This window comes from Odontesthes bonariensis, chromosome 1, assembly GCF_027942865.1.
Source record: "Odontesthes bonariensis isolate fOdoBon6 chromosome 1, fOdoBon6.hap1, whole genome shotgun sequence".
Classification (NCBI taxonomy): domain Eukaryota; kingdom Metazoa; phylum Chordata; class Actinopteri; order Atheriniformes; family Atherinopsidae; genus Odontesthes; species Odontesthes bonariensis.
In genome coordinates, this window is record NC_134506.1 from 5,387,855 (window position 1) to 5,414,162 (window position 26,308).

Below are 26,308 nucleotides of genomic sequence, written 5' to 3' on the forward strand. Positions count from 1 at the left end.
GTTATCTTGCAGCTGAATTGATAACTGTGTCCTGCTCTCGATCAGTCCTCAGTGAAAACATCCAGGTAAACGCTTCATGTGTATATATATAAATATATATATATATATATAAGAAACGAATTTGGGACTTTGGCACGTTGATTTGTAGCTATTTGAACACAGTATGTGACTTCCTGCTATTAGTCTGAGAGTGCAGCTCTTGCTTTCAGTGTCACACGTTTGCAATTTTTTAAAGTAAAGTTTACTTGTAGTGTTAGCCAGGAGGGCTAACCACTGGTAGCTAAATATTAGCCATGCTATCACTAGCAAATCAGTGTTACGTTGAAAACGTGCTTTACACTTTCATGTCCTACCAACATTAACTTCTCAGTTGCACTCCATACTATCCAGAGTAAAATTTAACAGATCTTTATGATCACGTATGCTCGCGGAAGCTAATTTATAAGGGTTCACAACTAAATGCTTACAGAGCGTTTAGCTGAGTAGCTAACATGACCCGGAACAGAGATGGCAGAAAGCCATGCGCGCCGTCATAGCCTGTGTTGATTGAGCCTCATTTTAGATTACCCTTCCATGGTCAGAGGTTTCTAGTTCATTTGTCTTAACTGAAGATTGATTATCCTGAATTTATGCCCGGTTTCAGTACTGTGTTGTTGCTAAAAATAGTTTAGGTTGTGCGAGTCTTAAGAGAGTCGTGATCACCAGAAAAGCCTGTAGTATACGGTTTACTGCCATCCTCGCATATTTTTCTAGTTCTAAGCATGTCCTCTGGGAACGAGATGTGTATTTGATCGGTGATTAACAGAGTTGTGTCTGCATGCCAACATTTACGTGCACCCTGCTGGAACGCCCGCATCAGCGGAAGCCCAGACACTTAACGATTGTTTCACTTGGAGTTTTTAATTTGGAGTTTTGTCTATGTTACGTGATTCACGTGAAAACAAATATCCGAGCATGGAACTCCGGCCCATATTGGACAAGATACTGTGTAACGCCACCACTTCACGTTCTAATGGTTACAGACTTGTCTCCTGGAGTTAAAGGTAATTTCTGGACCAGCTCTGAATAGGCTGGTCCCCAGACCACTGATGGTAAAGTAAACCCATTACATCTGGAAATGGTAAAAAGTTTAATGGGCTAAAAACGAAATACCTGTCTCACATGGGAAAAGGAAAAAAATATTGTCTTAGTCTGACCAAAACCTGACTTTTGAAATGCATATATACATGCAAGTCGTACCAAAACTGACCAAATTTAACTTCTCTAATCCGGACTATACACCCAGATATTACGCCTTCATGATAGCTCAGTTAGACTTAAAAGGGCCAAGGTGCTTTGCACTTGCTCCAAAGTTCCAACATTTTACATATCTTGTAAAATAAAGCACAAGTGTTTATTAATACAGCTGAATTCCAATACAGGTGCTCCCATTCACTTCATTTTCAGTTTCTTTTGTCACGAGGGCTAACCACTGGTAGCTAAATATTAAAATAGCACTGCTCTGCTATAATGAAATCCTGACTTAACTAGTGTAATTTGACAAAAAGACAATCTAAGTAACTTTAAGACAACACCTAAGCAATGAATTTGGCTATTATCCTATTAAAAGGAATATTTATTATCATGTGTATTGTCTAACCATTCCGATCTCTGTGAAATTCTAGCTTTTGATCAACACCAATGGAGACGACTGAAGTCTGTGAGATAGATCTGGCGAACAGAAGAATAGTGGGAGGCAGCGATTCTCCACCAGACCTGGACAGCCCGTGTCAGGTAAGCACAATGAATATTGTCTTTCAGTGAAAGTCCTAGAATTTGTCATTCCATTGATGTAAATGTAATCTTCGATAATTTGCAGGTGGCATTGCTTTAGTTGCATCTAAGAACCTTATTTACAAAGCCACTTTTTCCATTAAAAAAGATAGAAAAATTGAAAATGGGTGACAAGTTGTTTTTAGATCAGGCATGCATGCATCTAAAATGATTGAAATAAGTTATGAAATCATGATGTTATTATTGAACAATACTGACGGAATTTCAGTATTCTGTTGGATGCTGTTAGCAGGGCTCTATGCTACAAACTTTTGTCAACATTGTAAGTGTTGTTGTCAATTATGTAACTTTGGAGTTGCCTTGAGTTTAAAATAAAAAAAAAAAAATGTCATGGTTGAAACAGACCAATTTTAGGAAAATTTTGGGTAAGAAAAATTGAAGTTAAGGTTCAAAAAAGATAATTTCTCAGGAAGTTTAGTTTTTTTTCTTATTTAGCTAAGGAGGGTTCCTAATGGCCCTGTCACACTGTTGCGAATGAGAGAAGCGTATGAGTTGCGAATGAAAATTAATAATATAATTTTCATACGTACGAAAAGTCCTTGAAAATAAAGAATTGTGCGTATACTTACCGTATTGAACCTATGAGTAGCTTATGGTCAGCGTATTGACAGCGTATGAACAACGTATAACCAGCGTACTCTGCGTATGACTAGCGTATGAGTAGCATATGAACTGCGCATGCCCAGCGTACGTTTCAACGCGCCTATATCAGCAGCCTTTCCACATTGCTCCATTATTGCAGTAGACGACGCGCTATCAACATCTCTCGAGACATTCATCTCGATCATGCCTCCCAAGAAGCAATCGTCGTTTGCCCGGGCCCTGGGCCGAGGCTGAGGTCGAGGAAAAGGCAAAAAAACACAAGAATCATTCTCACCCAAACCTGCTGAAATGCCTGATGCACCTGCGGCTGATGAGTTACATGCTTCTGAGCGATCAAGATCCCCAACTCCTCCTCCTGACCGCTCCCGTGAATCGTCGGTTGCCTCAGATATGTCAGTTGCCGCCTCCATCTCCGCCCGTCTGGCTGATGTACGGTACACCTTCATGCCAACGTATGGCAACTTATGTCCAGCGTTCTCGACCTATCAGTAACGTACCTCTAGCGTATTCAGCGTATGCCTAGCGTATGCTTAGCGTATTAACCATACGCTCGCATACGCACAAAAGTTTTGAGCATGTTCAAAAATTTATTTCTGCCTCAGCGTATGCCAACGTATGCCAGCGTGCTTGAAACGTATACAACCTATGCCTAACGTTCCCCTAGCGTATGTCAGCGTATGTCAGCGTATGTCAGCGTATACCAGCGTATACCAGCGTATACCAGCGTATACCAGCGTATACCAGCGTATGAGTGATAATTTTCATACGCTGGCATACGCTAGTGCCATACGCAACAGTGTGACAGGGCCATAACAGGTTGAAATGACCGAGAAGTATCTCAGTAGCACCTCTGATTAGACCTGATTGCATTCTTAAATACTAAAGAGTGGCTTTTATACTTCTTTCAATGCCCCCTTTTGCATGGGACATACTTAACCGTTCTTTATGAAAAAAGGGAGGTAATTCCATCCCTCACTTCTTTACAGTTGCAACTGTGGAATTGACAACTGATTATATTCATTCAATCGTTTAAAGTGTGATTTTTGATATGAGGACGGGGGTGGGTCTGAGTAGCCTGTTTCTTTTACGTTTGAGCTTTTTTTATTTATTTTTTTATTATTTTATTTTTTTAAACCTTTTGTAAAAAAAAAAAAAAAAATTACTGACCATCACAATGATATGATGGCCTCTGTATAAGAACATGATGGTGATGAGATTGCATAGACAAGTATTTAAAGCACTTACTGTAAAATATTTATTGAACATTCAGAAAATCAGTACTGCAGACCCACATGATAAGTCCTGAGTGACTTCTCCTACTATCTTTTGTGGACCCCATGTTGTTTTCCACCGAGGTCAAGGAAAGGATTACAAGATTCCCTTCCCTCCAGCAGCTCGCGGTTTTAGAGGCAACTAAATAAAAACCAACACCACAGCTTCTAGTGGAGATTTAACCCAAAATTTCCTTGTTGACAAAATTGTTTAATAGGACATTGTTGTTACTTTTTTGGCATGCATGTGTGTTTGTGTGTATTCCATCAGGATGAGAATACAGGGTTTCATTTGGGTTTGTGCTGCACTGTGGAGGAGAGGGGGGAAACTCCAGGCAGGGAGGACAGTCCCAGCGACCTGGGGGAGGCAGAGCTTGATCCCGTAGGAGAAGTTAAGACTGGAGAGGACAAGGCTTTTGGTAGGAGCCCCGCAATTTATCTTAAAAGCACTTAAAATGCTGCTATGTAAACATGATTGTAAGTTTGCATGTTTGTTCTTTGTCTTACTTAGAGCTCATATTTATCATACTTTTATCACATTAATGGCAATACTCAATACTCAAATTAGGTCCAACAATCTTAGACTACAAATAAAGATAGTTCAATTTTACTCCTTTCATAGAAATGTTTAATTCCAAATTACAATATTAGATTGCACAGACTCGACTCCAAGTTTGTTTAACCTGATAACCATGCCTTCCCATATAATCTGACAAGATTCAAGATTATTTCTTGTTTTTGTCAAGAATTTTTCTCCCATACATCAAGAGCTCAGATGAAACCTAAGGTTAGGTAACCAGAAGAAAGTTCCTGACAGTTTACAGTCGGTTCCTTTGAGATTTTGGTGAATATTATCCTGATGCATTAAAAAAAAAATGTCTCCACAAAGAATGCAGGTGAGAGATTTAACATGTCTAAGGAATTGAATGCCTCCTGCTGTTGCTTAACTTGGTCCTTTGAACCATTGGTTAATATTAAAAAAAAATTCAGACTGTACTTTAACACTGCAGTCCCAAATTTCTCAGGAGAATTAGGAGAAAGAATAGGAAAGGGATTTTGGTTTCAAAGCGGCATTGACCTACTCCTTCTGACTTGAAATGTCATACAGTTCATGTGGTGAAGATAGTACAATAAAAGAGCTACAAGTATTATTTGAACCAATCTTAGTTTGGTCCAGCGTTTGTCAGAAAACTAGTTTGCCAACATGACCACAGTTTCCTGAACAGTGTTCTAAACACACCTGTGAGGAATGACGATAGCACAATGCATTTCCTTTTGTGGGACAGAGACATTCAGTGGGTCTACATGATGAGATTAATTCGATTATAGCTATATTTGGATTATGCTCCAACCGAGTTATCTCGGGGTCTTAATCCGATCGCGAGTAACCCTATCCGATTCAATTTCTTGTCAGATTAAGATGTATGAACTTAATAACTCAGTCTTATTGTAATTTAGCCCTTAATCCGAATTTTTACAGTGCCATGTAACCCCACTGACTGATAGGAATACAGTTTGCCTACCTTCAGGAAAAAATCTAGATGATCTAAATGATGTGTGTATGTGTGTGTGTGTGTGTACATATATATATATATATGTGTATACACACACACACACTCATATAGATCTATATTTAGATATAAGTGTGTGTGTGTGTGTGTGTGTGTGTGTGTGTGTGTGTGTGTGTGTATATATATATATATATATATATATATATATATATATATATATATATATATATATTATGGCATGTCGTTCAGGAGATTAATCTTTGAATATATGGAATGAATCCTTGAGTATATGGAGTGAAAAAGTTTAATTCTATATATTCAAAGTTTAATTCAATATATTCAAGGATCACTCCATATATTCAAAGATTAATTTCCTGAACGGCATGCCATAATATATATATATATATATATTTAGATAGATGATTCACAACATTTGCTTTTAATCATTTTTATTCTGCATATCTAAAATTCTCACTCCAGTTTGGTTTAAGCAATTTTTGTGTATTTCCATTTTTTTCTTTTCTTTTTTCCCAGGGAAGGAGGTTGTTCTTTTGATGCAAGCCCTGAACTCTTTGGCCACTCCTGAAGAAAAACTGGCTGCTTTGTGCAAAAAATATGCAGACTTGGTAAGATGAAAATCTGAATGCATACATTTGAGTTCGGCCAAGAATATATCTTTTGTGCTTTTCAAGCACACTTTCAAGGGAGCAACTCACTCCATCGTGTGCATAATTGTTTACCTACTTGCCTGTGTACTACACCTGTCACCGGATGATTTCACTAGGGGACACACCAGATGACTCTGGCTGGAAAAAAACATGCTATCGGCACTGTCTCTGCTTTGTTTCACCAAGATTTTTCTTTGCGAATGGATGTTTCCAAAATGATAGGGATCTCTCACCATTTTTCTCACAAGCATATTTGTCACTACAGTTGCAAAGGGCCTGGTGAATTTCCAGATATTTTCCATGGAAACTTTAGTTTATGAATTTTGGAAATAGAAATTAATTTATTTAATCAAAGTATCCTCTTATGCCACAGGGACCAGGAACTGATGAGAGAATAAGTCTGACACAGATTAATTCTCGTCTCGAGTGGAACTCGAGTTGCATGCTTTGAGCTTTGGGGAAACTTTTATATGAAATGGTGCTAGCTGGCTTACATTTCGCATATCTGGTTCGCCAGTTAGCTAGCTACTTTATCAATACACTTTTGATTTAATAATTGCTAGTTAAACTTTAACACCATAGATCAGATATTTCTACCTCATAATATCATCAAAACTTACTTGACCTTATGTCTTATTTGGGCTCAAATGTGTAGTGTCAACGGTCTGTGTGTGCTGTGGGCTCTAAAGAAATAGAATAGAAATAGAAAAATACTTTATTTATCCCCCAATGGGGGAAATTCAAATTCGTCAAGTAGCTCAACATTTTTTTAAATATTTACAATGATTGAATTAACAACAATAATAATACTACTACTAACTAAATAATAATAAATGACTAAATTACAAAATAAACAAATAAATAAAAATCAATCAATCAATTTGAGAAGAACTCAGCAGTCACTGTTAAAAAGCCTTATGGCTGTGGGAACAAACTACTAGTAAAGAGTAGCTTTAGTTCTTCAGAATTCTAGATATCATCTGGGCATGTGATGGAGGAATGCACAATGCATGTAGGGGGTGTGGCCTCAACTGCCCTGCAGTAAGTAGTGTGCCTGTGATTGAGGAATAGTATAGATACTCAGTGGATCAAGAGAGGTCCCCCAGCAGTCTAGGTCTATAGCAGCATAACTAAGGGATGTTTCAGGGTCACCTGAGCCATCCCCAGCAAAAGCTTTATAAAAAAGCACACTTTTAGGCCTAATCTTTAAGGCAGAGAGGGGATTTGCTTTTTGCTGGTTGTATTTGCAATGGGGATAATTATTAGAGCTTCCAAGTGGGTTGTAGGTGGAGAGAGACGTCAGGATGGCATGCGCCTTACACCAATTAGAGCATACATGGATGATATGACGTTAGTGACTACAACAGTGCCATGTATGAACAGAATACTTGAGAGACTTAATAAAAATCTAAAGTGGGCTGGTATGAAAATCAAACCTACTAAGTCTAGAAGTATCTCAATAAGTAGAAGGAAATTAAGTGATAGAAAGTTTGTAATGGATGAATAGAAGAAAATATTCCAATAATTAGGGATAAGGCAGTAAAGAATTTAGGTAGGTTGTACCAGCCAGACATGAATCATGGAGAGCAGGCAGTGCAGTTTCGGAAAGATATTGCTGAGGGACTGGATAGAATAGATAAATCAGGGCTTCCAGGAAAGTTGAAGCTGTGGTGTCTGCAGTTTTGATTGTTTCCTCGGTTGATGTGGCCACTGTCTGTGTATGAGATTCCATTATCTGTTTCAGAAAAAATAGAAAGATTAGTTAGCTTCTACATTAGGAAGTGGCCAGGTGTTCCTAGATGCTTAAGTACAGTGGCACTGTATGGGAAAGGCATACTCCAGCTCCCAGTATCTAGTCAAGTAGAGGAGTACTAAAGTTAGGACAGAGCTCCTGTTAGCTGGGAGTAAAGATGTGGTTGTTAGTAAGGTGGTTCCAAACCCAACCAAGGGGAGGAAGTGGAATCCAAGAATGGCAGCTCAGGAGGCAAAAGCAACTTTTAGACATACAGAGATTGTGGGTAATGTTCAAATAGGCCGGGGAGGCTTAAGCATGGCCCAGGTAAACCGGTGTGGAGTAGAGCAGGTCCCAAGGAGAAGAGAAAGCTAGTTGTTGAGCAGGTTTGTAGACAGGAGGAAATGTTAAGGGGTACAAAGGCAGTGGCTCAGGCTAAGCAGGGACTGTGGTTGAATTGGGAAGGTGTAGAAAAGAAAAAGCTTATTTGGAAAGAGCTGTGGAGTATGGAGGAAAGGAGTATTAGATTTTTGATAGGGGCAACATATGATGTGTTGCCAACTCCCCAGAACCTAAAACTCTGGGTAAATGGAGACCCATTATGTTTGTTATGTTCAGGTACTGCAACTTTAAGGCATATTTTGTCAGGTTGTAAGGTTAGTCTGTTACAAGGCCGGTATATGTGGCTACATAACCAAGTATTAAGAAGCTTAGCTGAAGGTATTGAAGATAAATGAAGGCCGGTAAATTAAGGAGGGTCTAAGGGTCGAAGAATGGCAATTCAGTTTGTTCGGGGGGGGGGGGGGGGGGTGGGGGGTTAATAAGACAATAAGGAGGCAAGAAAGCTTAGAGGCTGCTTGTGATTGGGAGATACAGGTAGATTTAGGAGATAAGCTTGTTGTTCCCCAGGAAATAGCCTCTACAAATCTAAGGCCTGATATAGTCTTGTGGTCTAGGAGTAGAATGAGAGGCTATTTCATAGAATTCTTTGAATTATTAGCAGAAGTATATGAAAGGAAACACCTTAGCTATATGGAGTTGGGGGTGGAAGCAGAGCAGCAAGGATGGAAAGCATGTCATACCCCGGTACGATAGGTGGCGCTGTACCCATTTCAACTATTGCTAATACAGCCACTTCCGGTTGACCGCTTCACCACAACTCAGGCATTCGAGAAAGATGGCGAACGAAGGGCAAGATGAAGCTACTTCCCTCATTTCGTTTCATACATTTCGTTTGTGATGAGCTTGCTTATTGAACAACGTAACATTCTCCATCGCATTGTTTGTTTCTTTCCGACGGCGGCAACAACAACAGTAATATCGTCTCCTTTGACTTCTGGTTCACGACCCCGGGAAAAAATCTCGAACATTCGCAGAACGCAAAGTCCAATTCACCACGTGCTTCACCGTCTACAAGCACGTTTAGTGTGACTTTCAACCGAGTTATCTGGGTGTCTTAATCCGATCGCGAGTAACCCGATCCGATTCAATTTCTTGTCAGATTTAGGTGTATAAATGAATTTAATAACTCAGTCTTATTGTAATTTAGCCCTTAATCCGAGTTGGGTGTAAGTGGACAGTGTGAGGAAAATAGTGAAGGGAGTGTCAGATGAGACAGTAAAGTCCAGTCAGTGGATTTGGATTAGAAGAAGCAATAGTAGCTGGGGGCCCAGCGGGGGGAGCACTTAGGGTAAACAGACTCTTGGATGAAGCAAGGAAGAAATCCAGGATATATTTAAGTGGATGGTGTGGCCAACTCACCTAAAATGGCCAACTGGTTTCAAAAGGCTCACAGGCCCATGTGTTTGGCCTTGTTTTTGCTGGCATTTTTAGTGATTGTAGGACTGTTAAGGTGAGTTTGACTGCTGAATCTGCTAGTGTGTCTTGCCCTGTCTCCACCTCTGGCACCCTCTATACCAGTGATACTCACTATTTTTTTTTCACAAGAGCCACATTGGCAGAGCAAAATCAAGGGAAGAGCCACTTTTACGACAACATACTGATTGAATCCGTATCATGCAATGGATATTGAGGTATTTCTATGTTCAATGTCTGCGTGCTCTTGATACTGTGTATCACAGGGCTCTGAGTTTCATCACTAATTTTACATTTCTCACCCATTACTGTTTATTATACCAACATATTGGCTGGTCCTCCTTGTCAATGCGAAGGCTAAGACATTGGCATATTCTTGTTTAAAAGGCTGTTTTTGGTCTAATTCCATCAACTTCCTCCATCTGAAGAGTTCAGGGTCTTATAGCCTTCGTGCACAGGATTTTTTAAAATTATTTTCAGTTCCAAGGGTACGAACTGAGATGGGAAAAAAACCTTTCATGTATGCTGCCTTAATGACATGGTCCCATTGGAGGCTTTTAAAAAAAGAATGCTGGATGACTTGGAAGCTGATACATCTTGTAGTAGATGTTCTGCCTGAGTTTTGGATTCGAGTCAGTTTGTATGTATTTTGAAATGTCTGTCCGTAAATCTTTTTCTCTGTGCTGCTGTCTTGGCCAGGAGACTCTTGAAAAAGAGATGTTTCATCTCAATGAATCTTTTCCTGGTTAAATAAATGTTAAATAGAATTTAAAGAAAAAATAGCTTGACAGTGTGTTCCTGAGGTGCTCAGTTCCAAAGACAACGACAGTTTCTCTGAATTTAGAAACAGTCAGTTAAGCGTCATCCAGGCCTAAACTGATTGGTTTCACCTGGCTTCATGGATGAATATAGTGGGGTATCATCTGTGTAACTGTTCAGTTTTAGCTCATAGAACACTGATAATAAACATGTTACCTCACACAATTGGAAAGGCTTTAGTGAGTTTGTTTTAGCTGGTGTAACTGAGAACATATTCTCATACTATTGTACCGTAGTTGGACGTTCTTTGAAGTGGACATCATGCAACGTCAAATATATTTCCGACTCAAATCATGTAATTTTAAAAAAATCTTTTCTTGTGATTGTTTTGTTGAAAATCAGTGTATTTTTGCTGTATTTTACAGTGTATTCATTAAAAAAATAGTCTTGTGCAGATTGGTTGTGGTTCATATCAGTAAAAATGCTCATTTTGTCATATTTTGTAGACTGCGAGTGCAGCAAAGAATAGGGAAGCTTATCTGAGCGGCCGTGGCTCAGTGGTGAGAGTGGGTCGTCCAATAACCTGAAGGGTGGTGGTTCGATTCCGAGCTGTCAGTTCACCAATGAACTGAGCTAGCCCAAACCCTGGGGAGTGAAGTGTGGTTGAGGGAAGAAACTCAGGCTACATGTAAATATTTGAAGTATACCAGGGCTCTGAAAGATGTGATCGGGTCAGTTCATTGGGCATGGCTGAAGATGTAGTGAGGCCCCACTGTGATGACATAGAGCACAGAAAACCAAAAGATGTTTTTTGACAATTTCTTTTGTAGCATTCCACTCCTTGAGGTTTTGAAAGACTGTGGCATCTTTGGCTCAGGTACGTGCACAGCAAACAGGCTGAAGGGAGCAAATCAGAAGCTCAAGAGTGAATGGCAACTGAAAGAAGAGGGTAGAGGGGCTTGCTCTGTTGTAAGTGATAATGAAAACATCACTGTCACATGGACTCATCCTGTGTTGGCTAGTGCCCTGAAGATGTGGCCAAAAGATGGGCCAGGTTTGGCACAGGAAATCACTGGCCCCAGCTCATACAAGCCGATGCCATGATGCTGCATGCACTCAAAAGACCAAATACATCTGCATGCAACGCTGTGTGCCGCTGTGCCACTGTGCCCTGGATGCTTTGGTAACTTTCATACATCCCACGTTTGATGAACTATGCTGAACATATAATTGAGATGCAGAGATTAATATGTCTGTTCTTGTTGCTGAAACCATACACAATGTTGGTATAATGATATGGTAATACCATTCCTGCATCCATAAAGAAGAATGGACACTCACAATAATGTTCTTCTTGTTGACGATATTTTGAAACAAAGGTTAACTTAGGAGAAAGCTTCACAGTTGTGAGCATCTTTTCCTGTTTAGTCCTAAACAATTGGCTTATTGTGAGAAAATATGTTTGAATGTTTGTCGAAGCATATAAAGAACTAATTGTTCATGGATTTGACATAAAATGCAATTTAAGTCATTTTTATACCAAGTTCATACTGTTTTCTGTAGTTCACTGGAGTGGACATGGATGTTAAAAAAAGTTTTGCTCAGTTCTTCATAAATCATGCCTCCTGTGCATGCATACTAAATTAACTCTAACCATAGTTTGACTCAACTGTGCATTTAGCCATACGGAGTAATGTTCGCTTCCTTTGTTGAAGACTTAACCAAGCCATTTAGATCTTTGTTTCTTGATCAAACATAAAGGTCTCATATATTAAATGCCTTGTATGGGAAAAAAAATAGCCCCAAATTGGGACGAGAGCAACATCTTAAATTCCATTTGTTTAGGAGTGTAACCTATACAAAGTATTGAACTGCAAAATAGCAGTTACATAGCAGTAACATATCAAATATTCTTTGATTTTTGGCTCCTGTGTTCACATACAAACTTTTATGCTTTTTTTGTGCTTTTATGAAAATAACTTTTGTTAAATAACTGTGATTTGTTCAGCTGGAAGAGAGCCGCTCCATGCAGAAGCAGCTGAAATCCCTGCAGAAGAAGCAGTCTCAGATTCAAAAAGAGAAGATCCATCTACAGGGGGAACACAGTAAGGCCATCCTGGCCCGCAGCAAGCTGGAGAGTCTCTGCAGGGAGCTTCAGAGACACAACAAGACACTGAAGGTAATTTGTCCTTTTTCCTGTTTGTTCCTTCCAGCCATGACTTTGTAAACACTTGCAGACAAAGCAGTCAGTTTATTTTGCAGACAGTCTCGAGACTGTTCAACGATCTGCTCGTAGCAGGATAGATTCTGCTCAACACTGTTTTCACACAGAATTTAATGTTTGTTGAAACATGAGTCTCTTTTACGCATCAGTTGTGCATTATAAGCAGAAAAAGAGACTGTTTGTTCCTCCTCATGATTCACTCATGCCAAACAGATGTGGCTCAGCCCCAAATTACTGTGTTCTTATACACATGAAGCGTGCATTACAGAATCAGCTGAGTGATGACTTCACTGTTGGTTAGGGCTGCTTGTTTTGGTCAGTATTGAAATCATGATTATTTAACACAGTAACTCATTGACTTTGGAAATATTGCATTTATTGTGTTTAAATAACAACGAATGTGAAATATTTCTTGATACCTCCTGTTGAACTTTCACTTAAAATAACTAAATAAGTAACTCAATCAAAGAACATGAAAAAGTGGCCCATTATAGCCCAAAGCAAAGAGAAAACATGTTAACTTTCAGGTTAAATCAAAATTATTCAACACCAGCAAGTGCTGGTAGAGTTGCTCAAATAATCTCTAATTTTTTAGCCAGAGACACCAACCTATTTACATGATCAAGTTTGAGAGAACAGCTCAAACATGAGACAATATTTACCCCTGTGCTAAAGACCCTCTTTGAAGCAGCACTTGTGGCTGAAATTTCCTTGCCAGCTTGGAAAGCCGTGGATAGAGCTTCTGGGATTCCTCCACCACTTCAGTGCGTCTTCCTCAGTAGGAGTTTGTTAAAAATATATGAGCTGAAAAAAGACCTAAATAGTGTTTAAAATCCCACTTGAATTCAAAATGGCTGACTTCCCGTTTGAATTAACCAGTGGGTCCAAGAGGCTTTTTTTAATGGACCATGCCATGTTACGTGTGCCAATTTTCATACCTGTGGGTCAAATAGTGAGCGGGGCTGAATTTCTGTAATATTGTAGATGGTGCTATAGAGCCATTTTGCATACCCTCATTTTTTATATAAAGATATAATCAAGGCAAGACTTCAAAAATCCAAAGTTTAGAGCTCTGTGACCTGATAGTAAAAAGAAGAATGCTGCACAAGTAAATAACAAATTAAATAAACAAACACTGCCGATCCTCTTCATCACATTGTGTTAAAAATCCCTTTTGTGAGTGTGATCAGTGTGAGGCTTCTTCGGCTCCAGAGAGATATGGGGAGTCCTTCCTACCAGCAGCAATAACTCTTTTTAATGAAAGCTTATATTGATTGTTTGAGGGAAAAGAATGACACAACATATAAAAAGAAAGCTGCCTCAATGGCCACAAACTGTTAGACTGGCTCAAAAAACTTGATTTTATCAACAGATTAATAATGAGAGTCAGAGATCTCTTTTTACAAATAAAATGAGTATAGAACAGAGAGCCAAATGGTTTTCTGTAATTCATTGAGAGACTTTGTATCCAGTATGTTGATGCCTATAAGTCATTATTATAGGCTTCAGTATTTTGACTAACGTAGATGGATATTTACAGGGCTCCAGACTAACTTTTTTCACTAGTTGCCCCCTGTAGCTTAATGAAGTGATTTGTTCTGAAATCGCCGCCGTTCATTGAGGAAATCATGTTATGAAGCCACCACTAACAGCCAGGCTTCCAGTTTTTTTTCTACAATTCTAGGTCATCATTGGCTAAATCGACAAAAACTCATCACTTCCGAGGCTGCTTGGCGTCTCTGGGGGTAGATTAGACGTGGGCGTGTCAATATGAGGGGGCCAGGGGCTGTGTCGTGATGATTGGAGTTGGTGTTTGTCCTTCATGAGAGATTTTGTGGCAGCCGAATTTTTAAGCGGGGAGAAGCACGCTGGAACTTCAGTCCCAAAGCGGATACGAAAGAGACTGGTTGTCTGTGAAAGTGCTGTTGGAGTTTCACTCATTTCCCATCGTTTCCATTTCCATTAAAGGTGCACTGTGTAATACTTTTAGTTGTTTCTTTCCAGAATTCATGTTGCCCATTCACAAATGTTACCTTTTTTAAGAATACTTACCACCACCATCAAACTCTAAGTATTCATTATGACAGGGAAAAATACTCCACAGATTCTGATCCAGCCACAGATCCAGCCATTTACAGACCTTAGATTTGATCATACTTGATTTTGGCCTTGCTGTGTGAATTTTCAAAGTCTATACCTTCTTTCTGTGTATTTGCTGGGCATACTTGTCATACTAGACACAGCTATGTTATAACTAATTCTTTTTAACTTTGCTATCTTCTGCTTTGGGATGGCACGAGCCACTACAACCCTGAACGCGTAATATGGGCTTCCCCTGTTTTAAAAGTCAGCAGCCGCCACCGACTCATATCTTTGAAGATCGAGCTGGCTTTTGAATTTGGTGAAGGGCAGTTCCTCCTTAGCAACGAAGTAGGCCGTGTTAAATTTCAGTATCATTTCTGCCTCGTCTGCACTATGATTTACAGCCTTTTGTCTTCTAAAAGCAACCAGCAGTGGATTTGCTTTTTCATTTGTTAAGATGTCTCGGCATACTCCATGCTTGAGGCTAACATTGTGTTTCACCAGTGTGTCATGTTTAAACTGCAAAGTGCCTGCACTGTCGGCAAACTTCGTGTTCCCCGCAGTTCTGGGGTAGCGACTGTTCATGGAGAGTCTCCTTATGGTACCTCAACCAGCTGAATTCTCGCAGCCACTCTTTGTGAAAATTTTGGGTTCGGACCTTTTTCGCCACACAAACCTCTGACTGAATCATTATCATCATCATCATCCAACTGTGACTGCGGCACTGGCACACTAGCCGCAGGTCTAAAGAACGAGTCGATCGTTCGCTTGCTCATTTCAAACGCACACAGGTTGTGATGTGAAATCTTTCTCTTTCACCTTCCACAGATGTTTGTAAATGCGCGCGCGATTAACTGTAGACCTTTCTTGCTCATCCCCACATGTGAGGAGCATGAGAAATGCACATAGGCGTGACTTTGCAGGGGAAATGGATGGTTGAAATTTCTACAAACAGTATTGTCTGACTTCATACCTCCTTTGGAAAAATACCCTTAATAATGAAAAAGTCTCCTCAGCCCTTTGACCGAGTTTAACTGAGTTTAAGCTGAGCAGCTTTCTGATGGTGACTTATCTCTAGAATGATATTAAATGCTGAGCTGAACTCTCCTGTTGTTCCAAGTGGCTCTGTGAGTAGTCTTGTTACGGTGCGTTCACACCGGAATCGTTCGCGCGACGTGATTACATACAAAGTCAATGCAAAGACGCGAATAGACGCGGATTCGAGCCGGCGGCGCGAATGAGGCGAATGAAAAGATGCAAATTTGCACGAGTTCAGAAAATCCAACTTTGGCGAAATATTCGCGTCATAGAGATTCTGGACGACAGTGACGTGGAGACAGATGGACAGGCGCTCCGCAGCTGAAATGGAGTCGTGTCTGGGTCATTGACATCACCGCCATCTCCAGGATTTGCGCCCGGATGACGGCCGCCCCAGGCCCACCAGGACCCAGCCCGACGACCCGCTCGGGAGGATCGGCGCTGCGATCTCTCGGCAGGACACCAACCACAGGCGCTCCGCAGCTGAAATGGAGTGTGGAATTTACTCGCGCGAATAGCGCGAGTAAATTCCATTACACCCGCGGCAACACGCGAAAATTCGCACCGCGTCCGGTCTGAACGCACCGTTAGCGCTGTAGTGGCATTTCACTTATATACCAGACCAGTGTAGTGCACAAGTTCAAAAGAACGCTTACATTCAACATGTTTGTTTTTCTGAGCATGCTGATCTGAATGCAACGTATTTTCAAATAAAGAACTTGAATGTGAACTTGTTCAGATTATGTAGGATCCAGCAACAGCATGTCATTGTCGCTGCCTACAGTTCCCCGGCGCTGCACCTACGTCACACTACATTACCCACGATGCATTGCGGATTTTAGCATAACAAGCCAGCAACGCTCCACGGCAACACCGGTGCAGTCCTGCTCTAAAATGGCTAGTGAAGGTGAAAGGAGAGAAGATGCGGGACGCAGCGTGCATATCAGACACCTTGTCTGCTTATGATTATTTCTGGGAATTTTACATACATGTCTGCAGAAGATTCCGACAGTAAAAATCGAACATTTCTCTGCAAATTATATCCGCCTGCACTTAAAAAACAAATCAGAACGTCAGCTTCGTCCACTTTTAATTTGAAAAGGCCAGTGTGAGAAAATATCTGCAAGGCTTTTACAATCAGAAAAAAGTTATTCGGAAAGGGGAAGACCCCCTGCCAACAGCCCCAATGACCGAAATCACACTGCCTGCAGTTTTCAGGGGGATGATATCCCAGCAACAGGTAGACAGATTAATAATGGACTACATTGTTGGAGAAGAAGTGATTCAGACAAATAAAACAAAAAATGCAAACAATTTTTATCTTTTGTGAAAATATTTGTTCCACATGGATATTTTCCATTTTGTGTGATAGAATTTAAGGTCTAGTATCATTGATTTCATTGCAAGACACAACACTATAATTTCTTCTCTTTCTCAAGTTCAGTCTTTCATTTCAACTTCCAACCTAAAAGAATTGAAATGAACTGAACTTCAAACTCGTTCAAAATTGAAATGGTGAACTATTAACGATCAGTAGGTGAGACAGCGGATGAACGTAGCAGCAAATCTTCCAGGACATTTACTGCCCGTTTGCGTGTTGGTAAGAGTAAAAAAAAAAAAAAAGTTTTAAATCTCCAATTATTAAGCCCATTTATGAAGAGCAAATGCAGACAAATTGCTTGAGCAATTTGAATTACTCAATTATGAAAAAAAAATCCTAAATGCAAATTATTTGTATCGATGCATTGTTTAATCCACAAAAATAGATTCTGCTCAGTGGTCCCCCTTTTTCAAACTGACAATTACTGTCACACAGTATGCACACTTGATTTGATAGTGATGGAGGAAACCTGGAGAGAACAATGAGGACCAAATTCTGAGAAAAAGTCTAAAGTTTGGGATCAGTTCAAACATTTGCAGTGTGTCAATTGTAAAGCCAAATTAGCAGGCTATAATAACACATCAATGCGACAGCATCTCATTAGAAGACACCAAGTTCACAAATTGAGTCTGAGTGGAACAAACACAAGTGGAATATTTCACTTTCAATTCAATTCATTTTTATTTATATAGCGCCAAATACAACAAATGTCATCTCAAGGCACTTAGATAGTAAGTCCAATTCAAGCCAATTGGAATTCAATTAATTAATAATAATCATAATTCATAAAATAATCCAATTCGTTCATATAGAGCCAATTCAAAAACAATTTCCTAGCTAAGAAAACCAACAGATTGCACTGAAAACTTTTTGTTTTTCGGTCCAATTTCCCGGCCTGAGCGTGCCTGAGGCGACTGTGGAGAGAAACGACTCCCTTTTAACAGGAAGAAACCTCTGGCAGAACCAGACTCAGGAAGGGTGGCCATCCGCCTCGACCAGCTGGGGTTTGAGAAGACAGAAAGGGGGGGAGGGGGGAGGGGGGGGGCCGCCGCCATGGCGGCGGCGGCGGCACTGGCACTGTAACACCATTCAAAGGATATCTGTTGGAACAGGGAAACACGAGTTAATGACCTCAATAATATCACATATACATAAAGAGAGTAAAGTGAGGAAAGGTGTGTCAGATGAGGCCCCCCAGCAGTCTAGGCCTATAGCAGCTTAACTATGGGATGTTTCAGGATCACCTGAGCCATCCCTAACTATAAGCTTTATCAAAAAGGAAAGTTTTAAGCCTGGTCTTAAAAGTGGAAAGGGTTTCTGCTTCCCGGACATTTACTGGCAGCTTATTCCACAAGAGAGGGGCCTGATAACTGAAGGCTCTGCCTCCCATTCTACTTTTAGAAACTCTGGGAACCTCAAGTAAACCTGCAGTTTGGGAACGAAGTGCTCTGTTAGGAAAATATCTTATGAGATCTTTAGGATATGATGGAGCTCGGTCATTAAGAGCTTTATATGTGAGGAGAAGAATCTTAAATTCTATTCTGAATTTAACAGGGAGCCAATGAAGAGAAGCTAAAACTGGAGAAATATGATCTCTCCTGTTAGTTCTCGTCAAAACTCTGGCTGCAGCATTTTGGATCAACTGAAGGCTTTTCAGAGAATATGTGGGACAGCCCAATAATAAAGAATTACAGTAGTCCAATCTTGAAGTAACAAATGCATGAATTAGTTTTTCTGCATCACTCTGAGACAATATGTTCCTGATTTTAACAATATTACGAAGGTGAAAGAAGGCAGTCCTAGAAACCTGTTTTATATGCGAGTCAAATGATAAGTTCTGGTCAAAAATAACTCCAAGGTTCCTCACTGTAGAACTAGAAGCCAAGGAAATACCATCTAGAGTAACTATATAGCTAGATAATTTCTCCCTGAAACGCTCAGGTCCAAAGATAACGACTTCAGTTTTGTCTGAATTTAGAAGCAGACAGTTCTGAGTCATCCAGGTCTTTATGTCTTTAAGACATGCTTGTAGTCTGACCAACCTATTGGGTTCATCTGGTTTTATAGATAAGTACAATTGAGTATCATCAGCATAGCAATGGAAATTTATGTCATGCTGTCTAATAATGTTACCTAATGGAAGCATGTATAAAGTGAAAAGAATCGGTCCAAGCACAGAACCCTGGGGAACTCCATGACTTACTCTGGTGTGTGAGGAAGATTCTTCATTTACAAGAACAAACTGAAATCTATCAGATAAATATGACTTAAACCAGCCTAATGCAGTTCCTTTAATCCCAATAACATGTTCAAGTCTGTGTAATAAGATACTGTGATCGACCGTATCACTTCAGCAATTTAATGTAAATCAATAGGCTGGTTAGCTATGAAGAACGCTAGGAAAGAAGATAAGTAAGCTGAGGCTTTGGCTGGGAAGTATAGCAACTTTTAAATTTTTGTCCTGCATTTTTTTCACTTAAATGCTCCTCTTGGTTTTGTTCTTTTGACATGCAATTCAATACTTAAATTAGTTGTTTTTTCTTAAAAAAATAACCTAAGAACTGGTTCATGTTATAAGACACCTGCCGTTCTTAGTTTTTTAGATAGTTTTTATTGCAAAAGAATTTCCGGTTACTCGATTAATTGATAGAACACTCGATTACCAAAATAATTGTTAGCTGCAGCCCTACTGTGAAAAGATTCTCCTAACGATCTCTGGTGTTAATAGGTTAACTGTATGGACTGAAAGAGGGTAGGTGTTGATCCCATAATGTAGAACAGTTTTGTAAAGAATTAATACTGTGAGAGCTCCTGATCTGCAGTTATTCAAGTCTTTAGATTTATGCTTTTGTGAGCAACAGTGAGTCACTGAGCAGGATAGTGGGAACATTTGTTACAGGGCATCTGTGTGTATATTCCAACAAGCAGGTCAGCACATGCCTGGATTATATTATTTTGCTTAATCAGGAGCCTTTTTTGCACTTACTGACATCAGCACATACGTCACTTTTTCTTCCTGTGGTGTGATAGTCAGGTGTTTTCAGGGCATTTACAGTGCTGTAGGTGTGCCGTCTTTGTGTTTGGTAAGGTGTTGTATCCCTTGCCACACCCTCTGTGGGTCATTATGTGCCAGGATTTTCTTTTTTTGTAGGCCTTCTCAGCCTCCATACTACCTCTCTCAGATCATCATTAGCAGTGTTGTACTGTGTTTGTGGAAATGGACTTTGTAAGCAATTTGTAGAACAATTTGTAAAAGGCTCTATATAAGTGTGGAGCGTTTTATCATGTGCCACCTTACAGGAGGAGAATGCCCAGCGGTCCAGAGAGTACGAGGAGCAGCGGAAGGAGGCCATGCTGCACTTCCAGATGACATTGGGTGATATCGAAGTACAGATGGAACAGCACAGCTCACATAACACCAAGCTGAGGCAGGAGAACATGGAGCTTGCTGAGAAGCTCAAAAAACTCATTGAGCAATACGAGCTCAGAGAAGAGGTGAGACTGCCCAAAAACCGTGCATGTCAGGTTAATTGGTGACTCTGCAATTGAACTTAGCAGTGAGTGTGAGCGTGCATGGTTGTGTGTCTCTGTGTGGCCCTGTGATGGACTGGCGACCTGTCCAGGGTGTACCCCGCCTCTTGCCCAATGAAAACTAGGATAGGCTCCAGCCCCCCGCAACCCTGAGTTGGATTGAGCGGGTATAGAAAATGGATGGATGGGTGGATGTGTATATGTGTGTGGCCATGGAAGTGATTGGAACAACTGAATTCAATTGGGTTAGTGAATACTTTTGGCAATATAGTGTGTGTATATATTAGGGCTGGGCGAGTTAACTCGTTATTATCGTGTGAACTCGTTAATTATTTAACGCCGGTAAATATTTTATCGCACATTAACGCAGGTTTTATTATTTATTTTATTTTGTAAAAGTCTGTTGCTCACAGGCTTTTATTTAGTAAAAGTCTGTTGCTGTCTGCTGCGGAACCGGGAAAGAAAGTAATCGGCGGATCCACCAAACATGGAGGAACTTTTACTCGGCCATTTTCATTTTAAAGTTCTTCCAGACGGCGGAGTCGACAGAACCAAAGTCATCTGTAAACACAGCCAAGTTGAATTGTCTTCTCACCGTAGTAGTTCCAGTCTAAAATATCACTTAAAGGGATAGTTCGCCTCTTTTGACATGAAGCTGTATGACATCCCATATTAGCAATATCATTTATGAACATTTTCTTACCCCCTGCTGCGTCCTGTGAGCCGAGTTCCAGCCTCGTTTTGGTGTTGACGAAGGTAGTCCGGCTAGTTGGCTGGGGCTTCAAAAAATAAAGCGTCTTGCTTCTCAAAACAAAAGAGTAATATATTTGCGTCAAAATCGTTCAGCAAAAAAATTCAGACCTCACAATCGCTTGGCGCTATTTCTCTGTACCTTCGTATCACTACGGGTTGTGTAAACTATGCAGGCCGAAGTGCAGACCGAGCAGTAAACACCGTAACAGGTGCGGCCATCGGCAGGTGGCTGAACGCATTGATATGAAGGGAGGCAAAAATAGCGCCACACAACTGATAGCAGCAAGTCATTCAAGGAAAAAGACAGTGGAGCGAGGCTTCTACATAAAAACTACAGAAAGATGCTGATGTTAAAAGTGTGTTTGCACAACAAATGTTATGGCACTTTCATTCATATGGCAGCCCATTTAAAATAAAACTAAATGCTAAAAGCTATACACTACTTTTGGATTCATTTTGGGATTTTGCGTACAAATGCGATTAATCGTGATTAATCAGGGAAATCATGTGATTAATTAGATTAAAAATTTTAATCATTGCCCAGCCTAATATATATGTATATAGGAATCTTAAAAACAAAGAGAAAACAGACTAGAGAATGTGAGATAGATATATAGATATATATATATATATATTAAGATTATTATATATAATATAATATGCCTTAATATTATATTAAGGCATATTAAGATGATGGATCCCTAGATTACCATTCTTTTGTACTGAGACCATCACTATTGATCAGGGTCACACCATGTGATGTTCAGCCTAATTGAAATCTGTTACTCTTACAGCACATAGACAAGGTGTTCAAGCACAAGGAGCTGCAGCAGCAGTTGATGGATGCCAAACTGCAGAGAATCACTGAGATGATGAAAGAAGTTGAAGAGAAGCAGCAGCGAGAGAGAGAGTTTGTAAGAGCACCGTCCCGCCTGTTCTTTATCCGACTCATTTTAGTTGCACGATCGAAGAGACCAGTGGGTTAGAAGAGATCAAATCTTATTTAGGATATTTTAAGGTTGTGAAAGTGTTTGAGCCTTGTGAGAGCTGTGGAACTGTCTGTGCTGTGTTGCTTTAGTTGCTGAAGGATGCAACAGAATCGAGACGCAAATGTGAAATGATGAAGGAACAAGAAACGCAGCTTAAGCAACAAGTAAGAACACACATTCAAAGAGTCCTTTGGTGGGGGAGAACTTGAACACTGATATTTCTTTTTTGTGGATGCTTTGGTGCTTCAGATTATACATTTTGTCTTTTGTTAGTTTGTTACCCATTTTCATCATGTTTATGTTTACTTTAATTGTAAAGAGCACTATTTCAGTAATAACATGTGCTGTGTTGACAGTATTATTTGTGTAACTTTAGTTCTTGCCCAGAATTTACTGAAATGCTCAACAGTTCACATAAAAGGTTTGAAAGCGGCTTTTCATCGGTCTCTTCTCATCTCTCAGCTCTCCCTTTATATGGACAAGTTTGAAGAGTTTCAAAGCACTTTGGCCAAAAGCAACGAAGTCTTCACTACTTTCAGACAAGAAATGGAGAAGGTGAGTGCCACTGTCTCGGTGTTGGGGACTTCTTTTTTTATATCAGCAATTTTACATTAGGGCTCGCTGATTAGATAGATAGTGGGTTTTTTTTTCAAGTAAGATAGAATATCAGACATTTCTATTAATGTAGTGAAAAAAACTATTTCTGTGGTAAAGCTGATTCACCAGCACCCAAGGCCCCACTTCCATGACGGAGCTCTGAGCACATCGTACATTTGCTAAGAACTACTTTGTTGCAGCTTTGTTGTTCGTTTTTTTTTTTTTTTTTTTTTTTTTTATAAAGAAAGCTTTTTTTTACCCCAACTGTTGCAACTTTCTATTAAAGAACAACCCAACTGAGTGAAAGGAGGGGACTTTTCCTCAGACAGCTCTCTGACTCTGCTCAGTCAGTCAGTGGCAGCAGAACATTTGACATGTAATTAAATCAGAATATATTAGTAGTTATAATATCAGTGACTCCTAGTAAAATTCATAAAGACAATAGGAACTTAATAAGATACTATCATAATTATGAAAATATTGTATATTCATAGATGATGCAAATATATATGTTGTGCGTTACCACCTAGTTTAAACAGTGCAGCGAGATGAATTTTGGGCATCATTGCCCAGCTTAGTTTCTCTGCCAGCTATAAACCACCTGGATTTTCATCTAGATGACCAAAAAGATAAAGAAGCTGGAGAAGGAAACAACACAGTGGAGGACCAAATGGGAGAGTAATAACCAGGCCCTGCTGCAAATGGCAGAGGAGGTAAATATGTTGATCCGAACTCTGTGTTCAGTTGCTGTTGAAGCAAAAAGAAATCATTCAAATAATATCTATCATCATGGGAGACGTTACTTTCTAATCTTTATTCAGTGTCCACCCGTTACCTTTTTGTGGTTCTGAGTCTCATGAAAAGTGAACTGAAGTGCTCACAAAATGTTGCGTTGTAGAAAACTCTGCGTGACGGCCACTTCAAGGCTCTACAGGGGAAGCTGGAGCTGCTGGAGAGATTGTGCAGAGCTCTACAAAAGGAGAGGAACGACCTCAACAATCGCCTCAGTCTACTCCAGGAGCAGGGAGACAAAGGGACGACATCTCCCCCCCCAGCCCAGGAACAGGAACCTTCTGTCCTCGAGGAGGAAGAGGATGATGTTGACGATTCTGAGGAGTTGGCACATGGTGACGAGCAGGAAACTGAGGGCATCCAGCAAACTCCCAAACAGCCTGAAATGAACCATGAACAGGCTGCTACAGACAAAACCACTATTGCTGAACCAGCCCAATCCACAGAATCTCCAGCCACGCTGCAGGACTGAACAAGCTGTCATGTCCTATGTGTGGAGGTGAGAAAGGTTCGATGTAAGGGCCCCACATAGTTCTAGCCAGGCTTGAGAAGTAGACAGAAAAGCCATCTTGAATGCAGATGGCCAGTTCTTTTTTTTTTTTTTTCTTTTTTTTAATTGATATTATTCTTAACTTTCCAGATTCTATACAGATACTGAACCTTTGTGTGATGGATGACGTGTCACTTAATAAAACGATTGTATCAAGGAATCTATTCTTAACCTTTGCCACATTTAAATTTGTGCCGAGCACTTAGTTGTCAGTTTTCTACTATAACTGTATTTTCATACAATACTTACATGCAGTTGAATTGAAATTGTTCAAAATTTTGTTTGCTTTCTGTTTATCTTTTCTCATGGTATCTCCCTGCAATGTCACATATCTTTTGGCAAATTTAAAAAATGGGTCCAATCAGTGGCTGACAGGAGTTGGTCAACATGGCAGCCAGCTTGCCAATTGCCAGATAGCAATATTCTTGTGAGGGCCTTCCTAAAATGCACAAGTAATCTGAGCTACTGTTTTTTAAAAATCATGCAAGGCATTGCTGAAAAGATAACACAACATATTCTGACATGAAAAGGAGAAAGGAAAAAAAAAAAAGTATTTTGGATCAAACACCCACAATATAAAAAGTTTGGATAAATGAGTCGGACTTTGCCATACAATACTAGTAGCTATTCTTTCAAGTTACACTTCAACACTTCAAGTGAACGGCAATCATCCTCAGAGGTTTGCATGTCAAAGTTAAGCTTTAAAAGAAAACAAAAACCGGCTGACCAAAACTAGCAAATGAATCAAGCAGCTCTTTACAGTTAGCATTAGTTGATCTTTCATTTGCTCTGTGGCACTGTCAAGGAAATTGTTGCTGTGATTGCTCACCATCTGTTAGGGCCTTAGATCTGAGACTGCCCATCGTGTCCAGCATTTGAACCACTAGGCTAATATACCACGACTAATCAACAGCACCACAGTCCAGACTCATGTAAGAAAGATAAAATTGCTGTATGGTTCGACCAGACTCATGCTTTTTTCTTCTTGCTTATCGGTACATAGCGATGATTAATTCGAGTTGGAAAAGAATATCCGACAGTCTCAATACCTGGAAGTTGACACATCACATTCTTATGTATCACATTATCTATCACATTATTTTTGATCAGACACAATAAAGGTGTTCTTTCAATGCTTTGAGTTTAATTTAACAAGCATTAGGGATATAGTTCAGGAGAGGGGGTGTATTTTGTGAAACATCTGCCTGTGCACAACTCAAAAAATAATTTGGTTTAGTGGGCAGGAGACACAAAACAAACCCCAATGCAAGCTAGCATTTCATGTAACTTGATACTCGGGAATGATTCTGGGTGGCACCAAGACATTTGCTGTCCTCTTTTGTCTTGTTTTCAGTCGTAAGTAATGTGATAAAGAGGCTTTTTGCTGCCCACGGTGGTTAATTCACATTATCATTTTGATTCAAACTCAGGGTTATGTTACATAAAAAACACAATTTTGTTACTGTAGGTGAGGCCACATCTTGCTTGACCCAAAGCAACCAGCACAGTAGTCTTAAGGATTAGAATTTAAACTTGAGTTTGATCATTTTTGGTCCCATCTTCTACTCTGTTATGCCTTTTTAAACCAGGTCAAATGTGGTTTTAAAATAACTCCAATTGTACTGCAGAATAGAAGAAATTGTGACAAGATGAAATTCAGATCAAAACACATTTTTATGTTAGGCATCAGTACAATGTGGGGAGATGACAGCTTGTAAAAAAAATAGTTTGATTTCCATTTGTTTAGATCCCAAAAGCCTTGATTACTGACATCAAATCATGTAAATTATATTAGAAAAATGTCATTAGAATAATGGGTTGCGATTTGAGCTTTCTCTGGGGTAAACGAGTGATTTACATCTCTGAGTTTGAATAAAAAGATGTTGTTCAATCAGTGACACAGTATACAAGTATAGAGGTTGAGGATTAGATGTAATGTATTATGTCACATTACTGACAAAGATTTCCTTTCAGTTTTTGTCTGTTGAATCACAGCAAATGTGGAGGATGTCGTGGTGTGGTTATACGACTTCATCCATCATTTCGATATGGCTCCTTGCACAATTGTGTTGCAATTTCAAATTGAATAGAAATAAGAAGATATAAAGTCAGGTGGATAGTTTTAGTCATGGCCAAGCTGAGCAGCATTTATTTTCAATTTGGATTGCCCCAGACTGAC

General features: G+C 39.8%; 1 protein-coding gene across 2 annotated transcripts; it reads left to right on the top strand.

Annotated features, from left to right (window-relative positions):
• txlng (taxilin gamma) lies at positions 1–25,262 on the top strand. Of its 2 annotated transcripts, none has more exons than XM_075466936.1 (11): positions 1–65; positions 1,665–1,773; positions 3,979–4,126; positions 5,753–5,844; positions 12,201–12,371; positions 20,218–20,412; positions 21,996–22,115; positions 22,280–22,354; positions 22,653–22,745; positions 23,405–23,500; positions 23,686–25,262. In XM_075466936.1, exons 2-11 carry the CDS (start codon positions 1,681–1,683, stop codon positions 24,049–24,051), a joined length of 1,449 nt encoding a protein of 482 aa, XP_075323051.1. In that variant the 5' UTR covers positions 1–65; positions 1,665–1,680; the 3' UTR covers positions 24,052–25,262. The 2 variants fall into 2 exon arrangements, with proteins under 2 accessions (XP_075323051.1, XP_075323060.1); XM_075466945.1 differs by lacking the exon at positions 1–65 and adding an exon at positions 241–1,043.
• Positions 25,263–26,308: the final 1,046 nt, after the last annotated feature.